At 50.9% G+C, this 14,480-nt stretch overlaps 1 protein-coding gene across 2 annotated transcripts in view; it reads left to right on the plus strand.

The window, feature by feature from the left end:
- The window catches only part of LOC129699851 (potassium/sodium hyperpolarization-activated cyclic nucleotide-gated channel 4-like), a 144,594-nt gene that overhangs the window by 19,367 nt on the left and 110,747 nt on the right, over positions 1–14,480 (plus strand). Inside the window, exon 4 of one of the 2 annotated variants that reach the window (XM_055639986.1) lies at positions 4,220–4,360. The exons of the other annotated variant lie outside the window; for it this stretch is intronic. Coding sequence (XP_055495961.1) covers positions 4,220–4,360 — 141 coding nt within the window. The remainder of the gene's footprint in view (positions 1–4,219; positions 4,361–14,480) is intronic. 2 annotated transcript variants of the gene reach the window in all.

Consider the following 14,480-nt stretch of genomic DNA (forward strand, 5'->3'; position numbering starts at 1 on the left):
TTTGCCAGCGCCCGCCGGGGGCTCCAACAACAAGACCCGGAGCGTGGCCTTGCATTGCCCGGCGCGGCGTTAATGGACGCGGGACAATTGTCATCGCCCGCCGGGGGCTCTCACTTTGACTCTGACATCGGGAGGGGAATGGGAAGTGCAGGGGAGACATAAGTGTTTTTTGCCTTCCATCATAGCGAGGAGGAGATGCGCTGTGATGGATGTCTTGTGTAAATTGTGTTGTGTCTTGGGTCTTTTTTTCTTGTATGTATGACTGCAGAAACAACATTTCACTTGAGCCTCTATGAGGTTCAAGTGACAATTTTACTTCGGAGTCACGTGAGTGACTACGTGAAGAACCCACCCAGTGCGCAGGCGCGGCATTACGTCAGCAGCGCAACAGCGGCAGCAGCTGGAGCCAGGCTCTCCAGCGGCAGGATAAAGACAAGACCTCAGGTAAGTGAGTCTTTTGTATTACAGAGAGTCGCTAACGGAGGAAAGCTATGGCTACCCGCAAGCGACCAACAAAGAGGACTGCCTGCCCAACTCCACCCGAGGAGGGGTCAATATCTGGGCGGCAGCCACCAGCGGCGGAGGAGCTGTTTGAACGCTCCCGCACACCCGACGCCGAGCCGCTCCCTGTGCCGCCGATTGCGACGCCCCGCACAGGGAGAAAATCAACCCGAAAAACAGACCGGCCGGTGGCCTCCGACTCGTCGGAGGAACGGGAACACTCTCCACCGGCGAAACGGGGAGACAGCCGCTTAAGCTGCATAAGGCAGCTGCTCGAGCAGATGCTCGAGGAGGAGATGCAGGCAAGGCATCTCCAAGGAGGACGGGCTGTGGCCTCCTCCAAACCATCACCACACCCTTCTGTTCCCTCCTTGTTTGAGGTCAGTAAGGGAGGCCAGGACTGGGCTGGCCTATCACAAGGGCAGGCGGACGACAGCGCAAGCATGCCAGGCGAGCTGGAGGAAGAAGAGCTACTGGGTGTAGTCAGCAGGTATGCGGCGCCCCCGAGGACCGAAATGATGCTAGTGCCAAGAATGGCGGCCAGTATCAACAGGCTCTCCAATAAGCCATTGCAGGAGAAAATCTTACAAGAGGCCCTCGACACTTCCACAGCGCCGGAAAACTGCGAAGCGCTTCGAGTAAAGACCATAAACGGCCAGATATGGAGCCAGCTGGGGCAGCATATCAGGACACAAGAGCTGAAGATGCAGCGTATCCTGAAGCTCCACACCGCAGCCATTACCGCCTTTGCTCGGTCCACGGGTAACGAGGAGCTCTCTACACCTCAGCAGGACGTGCTGGCCCTAATGTGTAACACGCAGTATGAGCTCAACAATTTAAGGCGTGAAAACATCAGGCCTGCCCTCAACCCCAAATACGCGGGCCTTTGCAAAGCTCCGGCGCCAGAAAAGGAGGCGCTACTATTCGGGGCCGACTTGGCGAAAAGGCTCAAGGAGCTGGAAGAGGCGGCCAAGCCTGTAGGCCTCATGAGGGCAGGGCCAGGACCGAGCAGGGTGAAGACACCCAGTTGGCAGCACGCCTCGGCATCCACCAGCAGGTACCGAGCTGGTGAAAGCCTGGTGACCGCTTCCCACTACCCCCAGAGCTCTTTTTTAGAGCGGGGCCCAGAGCGGAGCCGTGGGAAGATACGCCGCCCCACCACAGCACCAACAAGGACACCCTCGGGCCAAACCCATCGCAAAGGCTCCCAGAAATGAACATGGAGGTAGGTGGTTACACAGAAAAGCTGGAGAAACTCAGCGGGTGCAGCAGCATCTATGGAGCGAAGGAAATAGGCAACGTTTCGGGCCGAAACCCTTCTTCAGACTGATCAGGGGTGTGGGTGGGATCACAGATGGGGGACAGTTAGAGAGGAGGTTGTGAAACTGTCTCCGGAGAGAAGAGGAGAACTTCTTCAAGGTAGGCATATCTTGAAGAGATAACGCAGTAGAGTGTACACAGTGTTAAAGAGGGAACTGCAGATGCTGGAGAATCGAAGGTTACACAGAAATACTAAACCCCCTACACCCAGATACACCCATGTATGGGATGTAAGTGTAGTTTTGTCACACCTTAGAGGTTGGCCTCCGGTGGGATCCTTGAGTCTGGAGCAGTCCACTCTCAAGACCCTCATGCTCATGGCGCTCGTCTCTGCACAAAGGGTTCAGTCGCTGCATCAACTAAGACTGGACAACATGGTAACCACCCCAGATTCCATTACATTTACCATGCCGGGGTTGGTAAAACAAAGCAGGCCAGGTATGCCCAACTCTCCGTTAATCTTCCGGGCCTATCCTCCAGAACCTAGGCTGTGTGTAGTGACCCATCTATACAACTACGTAGACACAACCCAAACGCTTAGAGGGAGTGAAAAAAGCCTTAAGGGTCAGCCACAAAAAGCCTTTTGGACGGGTTACCAGCCAGACAATATCTAGGTGGTTGAAACAGGTCTTAAAAGCCGCGGGGGTTAACACGGATGTTTTTAAATCCCATTCTACCAGGGCAGCGTCCACGTCAGCGGCGGAACGGATGCAGGTTCCCATAGACCACATCCTTAGTACAGCGGGATGGTCAAGGGAATCAACGTTCCGGAAATTCTACCACAAACCGCTGATGGAGAAGGACTTGTTTGCGGACAAAATTTTAGAATCTGCAAACTTATAATTTAAAGCCCAGGGGAGCTATTTTTGTTATTGTTAAATAAACAATTTTGTTTCAAAAAAAAAAAAACTAACAAATTCGTTGGTCTTTAGATACCACTTCCTCCCTCGATGAACTTCGGCAGTGAGTGATATAGCTGTTACACGGTTTGAAATCACAGACCTTTGAAGTCTTCACGTAGTCACTCACGTGACTCCGAAGTAAAATAGTGAGATTAAACGAGTACTTACCAGTACGAAGTTTGATCTGTATTTTATGAGGAGTTACGATGAGGGATTACGTGCCCTCCGCTCCCACCCTCGTTGTATAGATCAAACTCGAGCTGATGTCTCTTTAATCTTTACTATCTTTACTTCAATATTGTGTCTACCTGTGATTCCACACCGCTGCTTGGAAGTATGCCGCGCCTGCGCACTGGGTGGGTTTCTTCACGTAATCCCTCATCGTAACTCCTCATAAAATACAGATCAAACTTCGTACTGGTAAGTACTCGTTTAATCTCACTAATAAATTGTATTGTGTTGGGAATCATATAAGAACCATATATAGTTAATTCTAACAGAGTTGCTGGTTCAGCCGTGACTGGGGAAACCATCCTATGCATGATAATTAATTCAGAGACATATACGGCACGGATAACTGACGACTGGGAGTTCATTTTCGAATGGGTCTTTGACATAATTAGTTACAGTACCATTTTCTGTGCCAAATGTGCCTTCTCATCATATTCTGCTAGAAGCGGGACCCACCCTGTTGGGTCTCACCCTCTGACATCCAGATTCATGAAAGGTATCTTCAACTCTAACCTCCCAGGCTTAGGCCGGCACCCAGTGATAGGTCGCTGAGATTTTCAACATGTTGAAAAATCAGCGGTGACCAGAAAGACGCTATGACTCTTTGGAGACCTCTCACGCCCATGGGAGACCACTCACGATCATACAGGCTGTATGGTCATGAGAGGTCTCCTATGGTCGTGAGAGGTCACCTGCAACATGTCGCCAGGGGTCGCCTGTATGGTCATGAGAGGTCTCCAAAGAGTCGTAGTGTCTTTCTGGTCACCACTGAATTTTCAACATGTTGAAAATTTCGGCGACCTATCACGGGTGCCAGCAGTCGCCTGCAAATGTCGCGTAAGTGGGACAGGTCCTTTACCGTGTAACAACTTTCATCAATTTTCAAAAAACAATATAAAACCTCTGGACAAGAAACCAAATTTAAGAGATGCAAGGGAATGCAGATGGTGGACTTGTGAGCAAGGTACAAAGTGCTGGAGGGATTCAGTGGGTCAGACAGGACCTATGGAGGGAATGGACAGATGACGTATTGGCTCGGTTTCCTTGTTTTAGACTGTCCATTGCCTCCACAGGTCCTGCCTGACCTCCAGTTCCCCCAGCACTTAAAAAATAAATAAATTAATAACTAAAGGCAGCTGTTTTTAGATGATCTGCACCACTATCATATGGACGTGTATCCATTTTGTATGAAACTAGTATTAAAACACATCCCATTTCCAAAAAAGTCATATTGTTTGAGTATTAATATATGTTTGTCTTAAAAGTTTGCAGGTGGTCTTGATGTGTCTCCCGTAGGGTATGCTACTTCTCGATTAGTCCGCCTTGTTAAGCTAACAAGAATAATGAGCTTGCTACGTTTATTGAGATTCTCAAACCTGATGCGATATATGCAGGATTGGAAAGAGGTAAGAATTGTTTAATTAAATTGTTCAACAAGCTTCATCCATCTATCTTTATCTATTACCAGGCTTGTAATTCATTTAGGAGTTGGGAGTATTAAGGGCCTGTCCCACTTAGGCTATTTTTAAGCGACTGTCATAGTCGTAGAAGGTCACCGAACAACCGACGACTGGACACCGCCTTCGATATAAAATTTGAAATAGAATAATTTAACAACATAAACAAAAACGAAGTCAGCACCGTCAACAGCCTACGTTAACCTGGTGACAACTACGACAGCACCTACGTCAGTAGAAGTCAAGCTACGCTCATTGGCGTCAAATCCACTGTCGCCAACTGTCTGAACTTTTTTCACCATGTTGAAAATCCAGCGGTGACCAGAAAGATGCTACGACTCTTTGGGCAACTGAGGAGACTACTCACGACCATACAAGCGACACCCCGGCGACCATGTGGCGACAGCCTAGTCGCCTGTAGTTGCCTAAAAAATAGCCTAAGTGGGACAGGCCCTTTAGTGTTCATTCAGAAACGATAAGGGAGCAGAGGGTAGATGTAGTTGGTGATGCCAAATTTGATAAAATCAAAATGGATCTAAAAATTTGGTTTGGGGAGGGAGGGGGGAAGTTTCCTTGTATTTGGTAAATGTAGATGATTGGAACGGCAGATTTTTATATCGTTCAGAGATTACTCCCTCTAGCCACTAAGTGGCTACATGATTAAGGAGAATGTCGTAATACACACGTGAGCTTTCTGTGAGACCTTCAGGTCTTCTTCACAGATAAATCTTCACAACACAGTCTTTTGATTAATAGATTCTTTATTGTTGTTGAAAAACAATAAGGTATACATCCAACCTTCTTCTGACTCGTACACTATAATCTTCATCAAACTCCAGCATATCGCTTTAAAGGTTCGATAACTCATTGTGTCTCCGTTACACTTTGCATGGTCAAAGGGTATGCCTTCCTCATGCAAGTCCCAAAACTAACAATAAGCTTCTGCGCAAGAAACCTAGCACCAAACACGCCCCAGAATATATCATAAATCCCACCCACATAATAACGGGCAGTCTAAAATTTAAAGGCACATGCCATAATTAATGACACACAAAATAAGCCAAATGGCCACTACAATGATGACCATTTGAAGTCCATCTCTTCATTTACATAGGTTAAGAATGACGACATGAGTTAGTGTTTAGCAATTTAGCAATGTTTCTGTTTATTCTTATTTTTACCTGGGTAAGGGCATTTCTGACGGATGCCATTAATTTTGAACACTCACTGCCCTTAAACTAAGGAGCTAATCGTCAACAGCATTGGTTCATCTAACATCACAATAAATAAAACTGAATAAGGTTGGCAGATGTCCTTTACTTTTCTGAAGGAAAATAGTGAACTAAATGGATTTTATTTTATTCACAATTTCACAGACTGGAGCGAAGAGTTCAAGAGACATTTATTGTCACATGCACCAATTGGTATAGTGAGATTGAATTACCCTACAGCCACACGAATAAAAAGTACACAATACACGATAGAATTGAACATGAACATCCCCACACAGCAGAATCAACATTTCCCAATGTGAGGGAAACCAATAAAGTTCAGTCCTCTTCCTCTCTGTCCACCTGTGGTCGGGCCTTCAGGCCCTCTCGCTGGGATGATTGGAGCACCGGCATTGGAACGGAGAACACTCTCAGCGGCTTGGAGTTTCCGAATCGGCCTCTTCTTACCGGAGACCGAAGTCCACAGGCCGAGCTGGACGGAGATTCAACCCTGGCGACTCCGGCAACAGGTCTCCAGGACTCCGAGATGTTAAAGTCAGCGCCACTCGTGGCTGGAAGTTCCGAAAACCACAGCTCCACGATGTTAAAACGGCCCAACACTCCGGAGCACCAACACGTCAATCCCTGGTATTTCAGTTCTGTGCCGCTGCTGAAGCTCTGGCAGGAAAGGCCTCGCCAATACAGATGGTAGGCCGTGAGTAGGGGTGAAGATGCGACTTGGAGAATAGAAGCATCCTCGACCAGGTAGTGACTGAGAAGATGGTTTCCCCCTTTCTCCCCCTCCCTCCTCCTTTTAGACAGACTAAATATAATAAAGAGGATGAAAGGATGAACAGCTGCTGGCGAGACTGCCGCATGCGGCGCCACCCAATGACTAGCTTTTAGTCAAAGAAAACGTGATTACTTGCACTAAAATTCCCTAGCTGATACAGTACGATTCAGACCAATGGCCATAAATCTAGTTGTCAGTAACTACCCACATAATTTAAGCCAATGTTTCATTGTATTACTAAAAGAGTGCTGCGGTAAAAAGCAACTGGACTTTCCATGACTTATCAAGCGAGACTTTATCTAACGTTGACATATCTACAGTATAATGGACACAAAATGCTGGAGTAACTCAGCGGGACAGACAGCATCTCTGGAGAGAAGGAATGGGTGACGTTTCGGGATGAGACCCTTCTTCAGACTGATTTCTATCTATGTTTGAAGAAAAATAGCTATCTCATGGGTCTGAAAATTACATGGACCTTTCACAAGCAAAATAAAGTCCTTGCATTCTATCTTGGAGTCCTGTTCCAAGCCGACACACTGGATGGATATAGGAAATAATGTCAGCATATGGGTGACCATTGCGCAGAAGCATTCTGTTGAATTTCTAGTGTGACACAAAGCAAACTGGAAGTGGTTAAATGTAGAAACAAAGAACTGTAGGTACAGGTTTATACCAAAGATATACAGAAAGTGCTGGAGTAACTCAGCGGGTCAGGCAGCATCTTTGGAGAGAAAGGATATGTGATGTTACAATCTGAAGAAGGGTCCTGACCTGAAACGTCACCTATCCTTTCTGTCCAGAGATGCTGCCTGACCTGTTGAGTTACTCCAGCACTTTGTGTCTATCTGTGAAAATCGTTATTGACTTTGGAAGAGGAAGGATGAGGACCCACAATTCTGTCTATATCAACGGGACGATGGTGGAGAGAGTCATTAAACATCAAATTCCTGGGCAAGCATATTTCCGAAGATCTTTCATGGACCCAGCGCACTGATGCAATTATCAATAAAGCACATCATGGGGAGTGAGGGGGAGAGGGGTAGCGGGGAGTGGTGCAAGAGAGAGGGGAAGGGGTGGGGGGAGATGCGGGTGAAGAGGGGTGGGGGAGGGGGAGAGAGGGTGGAAGAGTGTGGAGGGGTAGGGGGTGAGGGAGAAAGAGGAGGAGGGAGGGGGAAGAGTGGAGGGAGGGGGAGAGCTGAGAGAGGGGGAAGAGTGGGAAGGAGAGGGGGGGGGAGGGGGAGAGAGTGGGGTGGGGAGGGTGATGGGAGGAAAAGTGGAAGAGTGGGGAGGGAGGGGGAGAGGTGTAGGGGGAGAGAGGGGGAAGGGAGGGGGGGAAGAGGGTGGGGGAGTGAAGGGGGGAGAGAAATGGATGAGTGGGGAGGGAGGGAGGGAGGGGTAGGGGGAGTGGGTGGAAGAGGGACAGATGGGTAGGTGGCGGGAGAGGGGGGGAAAGAGGGAGGGGTTGTGGGGGAGAGGGTTGAAAGGAGGGGGGGAGGGGGAGGAGAGGGATGGGGAGGAGGAGAGAGGTGTGTGGGAGAGAGATGTGGTAGGGGAGGGGAGGGGGAAGAATGGAGAGGGGGGTCGGAGAGTGGGAGGGGTAGGGGGCAGTCCATCTATTCCCCATTCCCTATCACTCCTAATTCTCTTGCTCTATTCACACCCAGTGTTTCGACACAGGCTGTGTGTGTGGGGGGGGGGGGGGGGGCAAAGGCATATGTAAATGAGATCCATTCCAATTGGTCATCTGTGAGGGATGGCATTGTGACATCACACGATGGAACATTCACCAACATTCTATGGGTGAGAACTGTTTTTTTTAAACAATTTGAAATTTTGGGGAGGGGGGGGGAAGGATTTTAATTAAAACGTGTACATAAAAATGACGACATTTAATGAGGAATGGATTTGAGAATGTAAAAGTGAAATCTCTACCGAAATGGAAAAAATCTCGGAGTTTCTGCGTGCGGTTTTGGCGGACCAAGGAATCAAAGGCCAAAAATCTAATCTGAAAATGGAATCTGACACACACACACGCACATGCACGCACACACGCACACACACACACACAGTTTTAATATATAGATAGATATATACATACACACTAGACTGAGTGGGATCCGTTGGGTCCCAGCATCACACGGGAGGGCTGGTTCCATGACGCAATATTCCACCTCTCCACCAATTCCAATATTAGTGGACACTTTCTGGAGTGCTATTATGGGTGCTGTGCGCTGAAGGGACAGGTTTCCAGAGGGCTAGTATGGACATTGTGGGCCGAATGGATTATTGGGCTGGAGACTCAGTCACTCAAGCCTGAGTGATTGAAGTGGGGGGCGCCGTCCTGTATGGTATGGCTGCCCAGCCTGCTGCTTTCCGTTTTTTCACTCTTTTTTATTTGTGGGTTTTAGTACTTTGTTTTTGGAATTCTAGTCATTTTTATGTGGGAGGTGGGGGAACTAGTTTTCAGGGTCCCTACCTAGTAGGAGAGGCGGCTTCTCTCCGGGCAGCACCTTCGACCCGTCCTCGCGGCCTACCAGTGGGTCTGGAGCGAAGTTTCCTGAGGGGACCACCCAGAACCTCGGCTCCGGCGGCAGCACAGCACTGCAGCGCTATCGCAGAGCAGGCGATGTCTTGCCCGGTTCGCCGTGCTGGAACTCCAGTGAGCTGAGACCGCAGAGAAAAACATCGCGGAGCTGGGGGTCTGTGGAGCGGGCGGCGACGCTGAACTTTACATCGGGAGCCTGGGATCTCTCGCCGAGATCACCAGTGGTGGAGCTCCATCCAGCGCGGCCTGTCGGCTTCGGAAGCCGTGGTATCCAGTAAGGAAGCGGCCGTTCCAGATTTCTCATGCCGCTGAGAGGGTTCTCCCGACACGGAGCACCATCACCTGGCGAGAACGGCCTGGAACATCGGGCCTCCGTAAAGGCAACTGCGGAGGCCTCAATAGGCTCGACTATGGGTGGACATGAGATGGGGACTGGACTTTGTGCCTTCCCTCATAATGGGAACTATTGTGGGTCGATGTTTTTCTGTTTAAATCTCTTTATTATTGTTAAGTCTGTATTCTTTATTTTATGTGCTGCATTGGCAACAGGCATTTCACTACACCTATGGTGTTTGTGACCAATAAATAACCTTTAGCCTGTTGTGCTGGCAGCTCACTCATGGCTGGTGGGCTCGCAGTTGACTCACGGCTGGCTATTCCTTGAAATTCCATTTCAAGCAGGGTACAAGGGCACCAAATTCAAGTGCAGTTTCATCCCATTTCAAGCTGGGTGCAAGGCCACTAAAGACAGCGAGTGGAGACCTCTCCCTCACCATCTTGCCATGCCCACACTTCCGGGTTTTATAGTCCCTCCAGAACGGATGTGGCCTTCAGGAGAGAGACTCAACATTTTTTAAACACTAATAACACTTTTATTTTTTATCGATGGGAAAAAATCTTTGTCCTGCGCAGCGAAGGGGGACTCTTGAGTAAGATGACTAAAAATCATAACCGTAAGTGGCAGCATATTTTCTGAAATCAATATACGGAACAACAGGAAGTGGTCAAGATCAGACTTTTAGTAATATAGATGTAGTGGGTGCGTGGAACGCCCGGAATGAAGACGAGAAGTCTGATGAATTCTGTAAAGGCTTTAATTAACACAGCACACTATTCTCTGCTTCAGTGGGTGACCGAGGACCAACTGCCACAACAAATGGCAACTACTCTTAAACTTGTAGCTGGGTCCCGCCTCCGGATCAGACTATTAAGTGCCGAGGGGGGTGAACCAGGGAGCAGCCTACTTCCCAGGAAGAGGCACGAAACAGACGGGAACGTACGATAGAACCAGCCCGTGTACGCACCACGGCAGGCACAGGACCCGGAGACACACTGCCAGGTGAAGGTGGCGGCGTGGGCGCTTGCGGAAGGGGCCGGAACCGAGGCGAAACCCCGAGGGCGAGGTCGTGCAAGTAGCACCGGCTGGCTGGTGTCCGCATGTGCCGGCTTCAGCCGCGCAACGGAGACCGTCTCACGATGACCCCCCATGTCCAAGACAAATGTTGAAGGGCCACGCTCGAGGACCTTGAATTGTCCTTCGTAAGGCCGAAGCAGGAAAACAAACGAGCAGTCCTGGAGAGCGGATGGAACGTGCAGCCTACACGAACCGTAGCGAGATGTTGGCACCGGTGCCAGCTTGCCCACCGTGTCTCGAAGCCATTACAGGGCGGCTAATGGCTGCTCTGCCTGGCCCTGCGCTGATGGTATGAACTCACCGGGCTCAGTCAGCGGGGCTCCATACACCAACTCAGCTGAGGAGGTGGCCAAGTCCTCTTTGGGCGTGGTGCGGACACCCAGCAAAACCCGCGGCAATGTGCCGACCCAGTCCGCGTCCTTGAGCCGAGCCTTCAGGGCATCCTTGAGTTGATGGTGGAAACGCTCCACCAGACCGTGCGCCTGCGGATGATACGCCGTGGTGCGGTGCAGGTTAACACCGAGAAGGCGGTCCATGGCCGACCAAAGTTCAGATGTAATGTCTAACGGCACCCTGAATCGGGCAATCCGGTGTGACGCCAAAGCATGGGCACACGTGGCGGCAGAGGTGTCTGTCAATGGAACAGCTTCTGGCCACCACGTGAATCGGTTGACCACGGTCATGAGGTGGGTGAAGCCACGAGAAGGCGGTAGCGGCCCCACGATGTCCACGTGGATATGGTCAAACCGCTGGTGAGGGGCGCAGAATGCCTGGACCGGTGCTCGCACATGCCGCTGTACCTTGGCAGTTTAACACAGGATGCAGGGACGCGCCCAATGTCCAACCTGCTTGCGCAACCCGTGCCACATGAAATGGGAAGCCACGAGTGCCGTCGTTGCCCGAATGGAAGGGTGGGCCAGCCCATGGAGCACCACGAACACTGCGCCGCCAGGCGATGGGGACGATGGGCCGTGGCTGCCCAGTCGAGACATCGCACAGCAGCCTCGCACCCCTGGGGCCACATGGAACGTCCTCCAACCTCAGGCCTGAAACTGAGGTACGATAGGTGGACATCTGCCCATCCGTCAGCTAGGCAGCAGCCAGGGCTGAGTAGTCAATGCCATTGGACACCTGCAAAACGGCGTTGACCGCGGGATGAGACAAGGCGTCGGCTACTCTTGTCTTTGCCCTTGATGAAACTAATGGAGGTGGTGTATTGCGAGATGAAAGCCAACTGCCGCTGCTGTCGAGCGGGCCACTGATCGGAAACCTTGGTGAACATAAAGGTGAGGGGCTTGTGGTCCGTGTAAGCTGTAAATGTCCGCCCCACCAAAAAGTAATGGAAGTGGTGCACGCTGAGGTAAAGGGCGAGGAGCTCGTGGTCGAAGGCACTGTAGTGCCGCTGAGGTGCCTGCTGAGGAAGGCCAGAGGCTGCCAATGCCTGTCGATCAGCTGCTCTAGCACCGCACCAACTGCTACCTCGGATGCGTTGACCGTCAGCCCGATTGGTGCATCTGTCCGTGGGTGCACGAGCATCGTGGCTCTAGCCAGGGCCTCCTTGGCCTGGTGGAAAGCCTCCACCGCTTCATCAGTATATGCGACCTTTCGTTTGCCCGCCATGAGGTAACACAGCGGGCGCATGATCCTGGCAGCGGACAGTACAAAATGGTGGTAGAAGGCCACCGTCCCGCCAAATTCCTGGAGGTCGTAGAAACTGGCGCACAGCGTCTACTTTGGCCGGGAGCGGCACTGCATCCTACGGAGTGACGTGGTGGCCCAGGAAATCAATGGACGTCACCCCGAAACGGCATTTGACTACATTGATGGTCAGCCCATGATCGCTGAGACACTGGCATAGCTGCACGACCGGATCGCTCACGCGGAGGGAAACCGGCTCCAATCTTATAGAGTGCACCAGACGCTGGTGCTACACATCCACCAGCAGGGAATGTGCGCGTAGGAAGTCCGTGCCCAGCAACGGCTGGGAAATGTCAGCAATGACAAGCGGCCATCCCCGAAGTTGAGGGAGAGCATGCCCACCCCATACATGCGGTTTGGGTTCCTATTTGCCGCGGTGAGGAGGGGGTCGCGTTTACTGGTGCGGACGCCATTAGAAGCAGACAGCACACTTATCTCTGCCCCTGTGTCGATGAGGTAACGAGCCCCAGTGCGGCGATCCCACGCAAACGCGATGAATCTGGCCGGCCGCCGAAGCGATCACTGACAGCCGGCCCATCCAGTTTCCCGGGAACGTACAGGGCTGCCGACACTGACGAGCTGCAGCCCCCCAGCGGCGGTGATATTAGCACCAGCTCCCCCTGCTGGCGTCTGAAGAAACAGGTGGAGGTGCGGGCTGATCCGACCACCAGCGACCTCTGGTGGCGTCCAAAGGAATTGACGGCAGGCCACGCTGGGACGACGTGCAGGCGTCCTGGTGCGCAATGGCGGCCGGTTCCCGCCGCGGAGTGCGTTTAGGCGCGGCGGAGATGCGGTCGAATGAAGCCCCGACCTGCTGTGCGGCCCCCTGCGCTGACGGGGGATCTCCAACGCATCCAGGGCCTGCTGATGGGTCATCCAAAGTTGATTGGCACGCTCGCCCACCGACTGCATGTTGATGAAAGGGTCGCTGGTCAGCTGCAGGCGGATGTCTGACGGGAGCTGCTGCAGGTAATCATGGTTATAAAGAAAACAGGGCTCGTGGTCGCCCATAAAGGCCAGCATATCGCCCAGCAGGGCCGACGGCCGGCGGTCACCCAGGCCAGTCATCCGCAGGATTTGGGTCGCCCGCTCGGCCTCGCTGAGGCCAAACGTACGTACGAGTAGGGCCTTAAGGGCCTCATACTTGTTTGCCACTGGGGGGGGGCGCAGAGAAAAGGCTTAACCCGATGTGCAGAGGCCTGGTCGAGGGAGCTAACAATAGAATAGTACTTAGTGCTATCTGCCGTCACGCCCCACAGTGCAAACTGCGCCTCGGCTTGGACAAACCATATTTCAGACTCGTCGGTCCACAGGGTAGGCAGCTTCAGTGCGACGGTGTGGAGATCTGCGGGGCCGGCCTGGGCCAACGGCGGTTGACCGGGTTGTGCGTCTTGAAGCATAATCGGGTCCATCGCGACTTGCGACAAAATGTTGAGGGTCACCAGTGTAGCGGGTGCGTGGAGAGCCCGGAATGAAGATGAGAAGACTGATGAATTCTCTAAAGGCTTTAATTAACACGGCACACTATTCTCTGCTTCAGTGGGAGACTGAAGACCAACTGCCAACTACTCTTCAACTCGAAGCTGGGCCCCGCCCCCGGACCAGTCTATTAAGTGCCGAGGGGGATGAACCAGGGAGCAGCCTACTTCCCAGGAACCGCCACACACACACACACACACACACACACACACACACACACACACACACACACACACACACACACACACACACACACACACACACACACACACACACACACACACACACACAAGCATATACACACACAGATACACAAGCATATATACACACAGACACACAAGCATATATACACACACACACACATTAGTGCAATAATGATAATAATAATTTAATTGTAGTTCTGAGCTTTTTAGAGGTTAAGGTCTTTAATAGCCTGATGGCTGTAGGGAAGAAGCTGCTCCTGAATCTGGACGTCACAGTTTTCAGGCTCCTGTACCTTATATATGTGTGAGTGTGTATGTGTAAATATATATATATATATATGTGTGTGTGTGTATGTATGTGTGTGTGTATATATATTATATATCTATGTATTTATATGTATATGTGTGTACTTGTGAGTACGTATATGTATACACACTGAACTTTTTTCTCCCTCGTTTATCATATTGTTTACAGTGTACTTTACATATTTTGTTGTGCTACATCAAGTAAGAATTTCATTGTTCTATCTGGGACATATGACAATAAAACACACTTGACTTGACTTGAAAACCAATAGCATAATGCTGATTAAGATCAGCGCCATGCAGTTGAGATTTCAGTCATGTTTCCTAAGAATTTACACAGGGTGTCATATTTGCACTAAACATACTTGGGAGAAACATAGAAAATAGGTGCAGGAGCAAGCCATTCGGCCCTTCGAG

This window comes from Leucoraja erinacea, chromosome 8 (genome assembly GCF_028641065.1).
Source record: "Leucoraja erinacea ecotype New England chromosome 8, Leri_hhj_1, whole genome shotgun sequence".
Lineage (NCBI taxonomy): Eukaryota > Metazoa > Chordata > Chondrichthyes > Rajiformes > Rajidae > Leucoraja > Leucoraja erinaceus.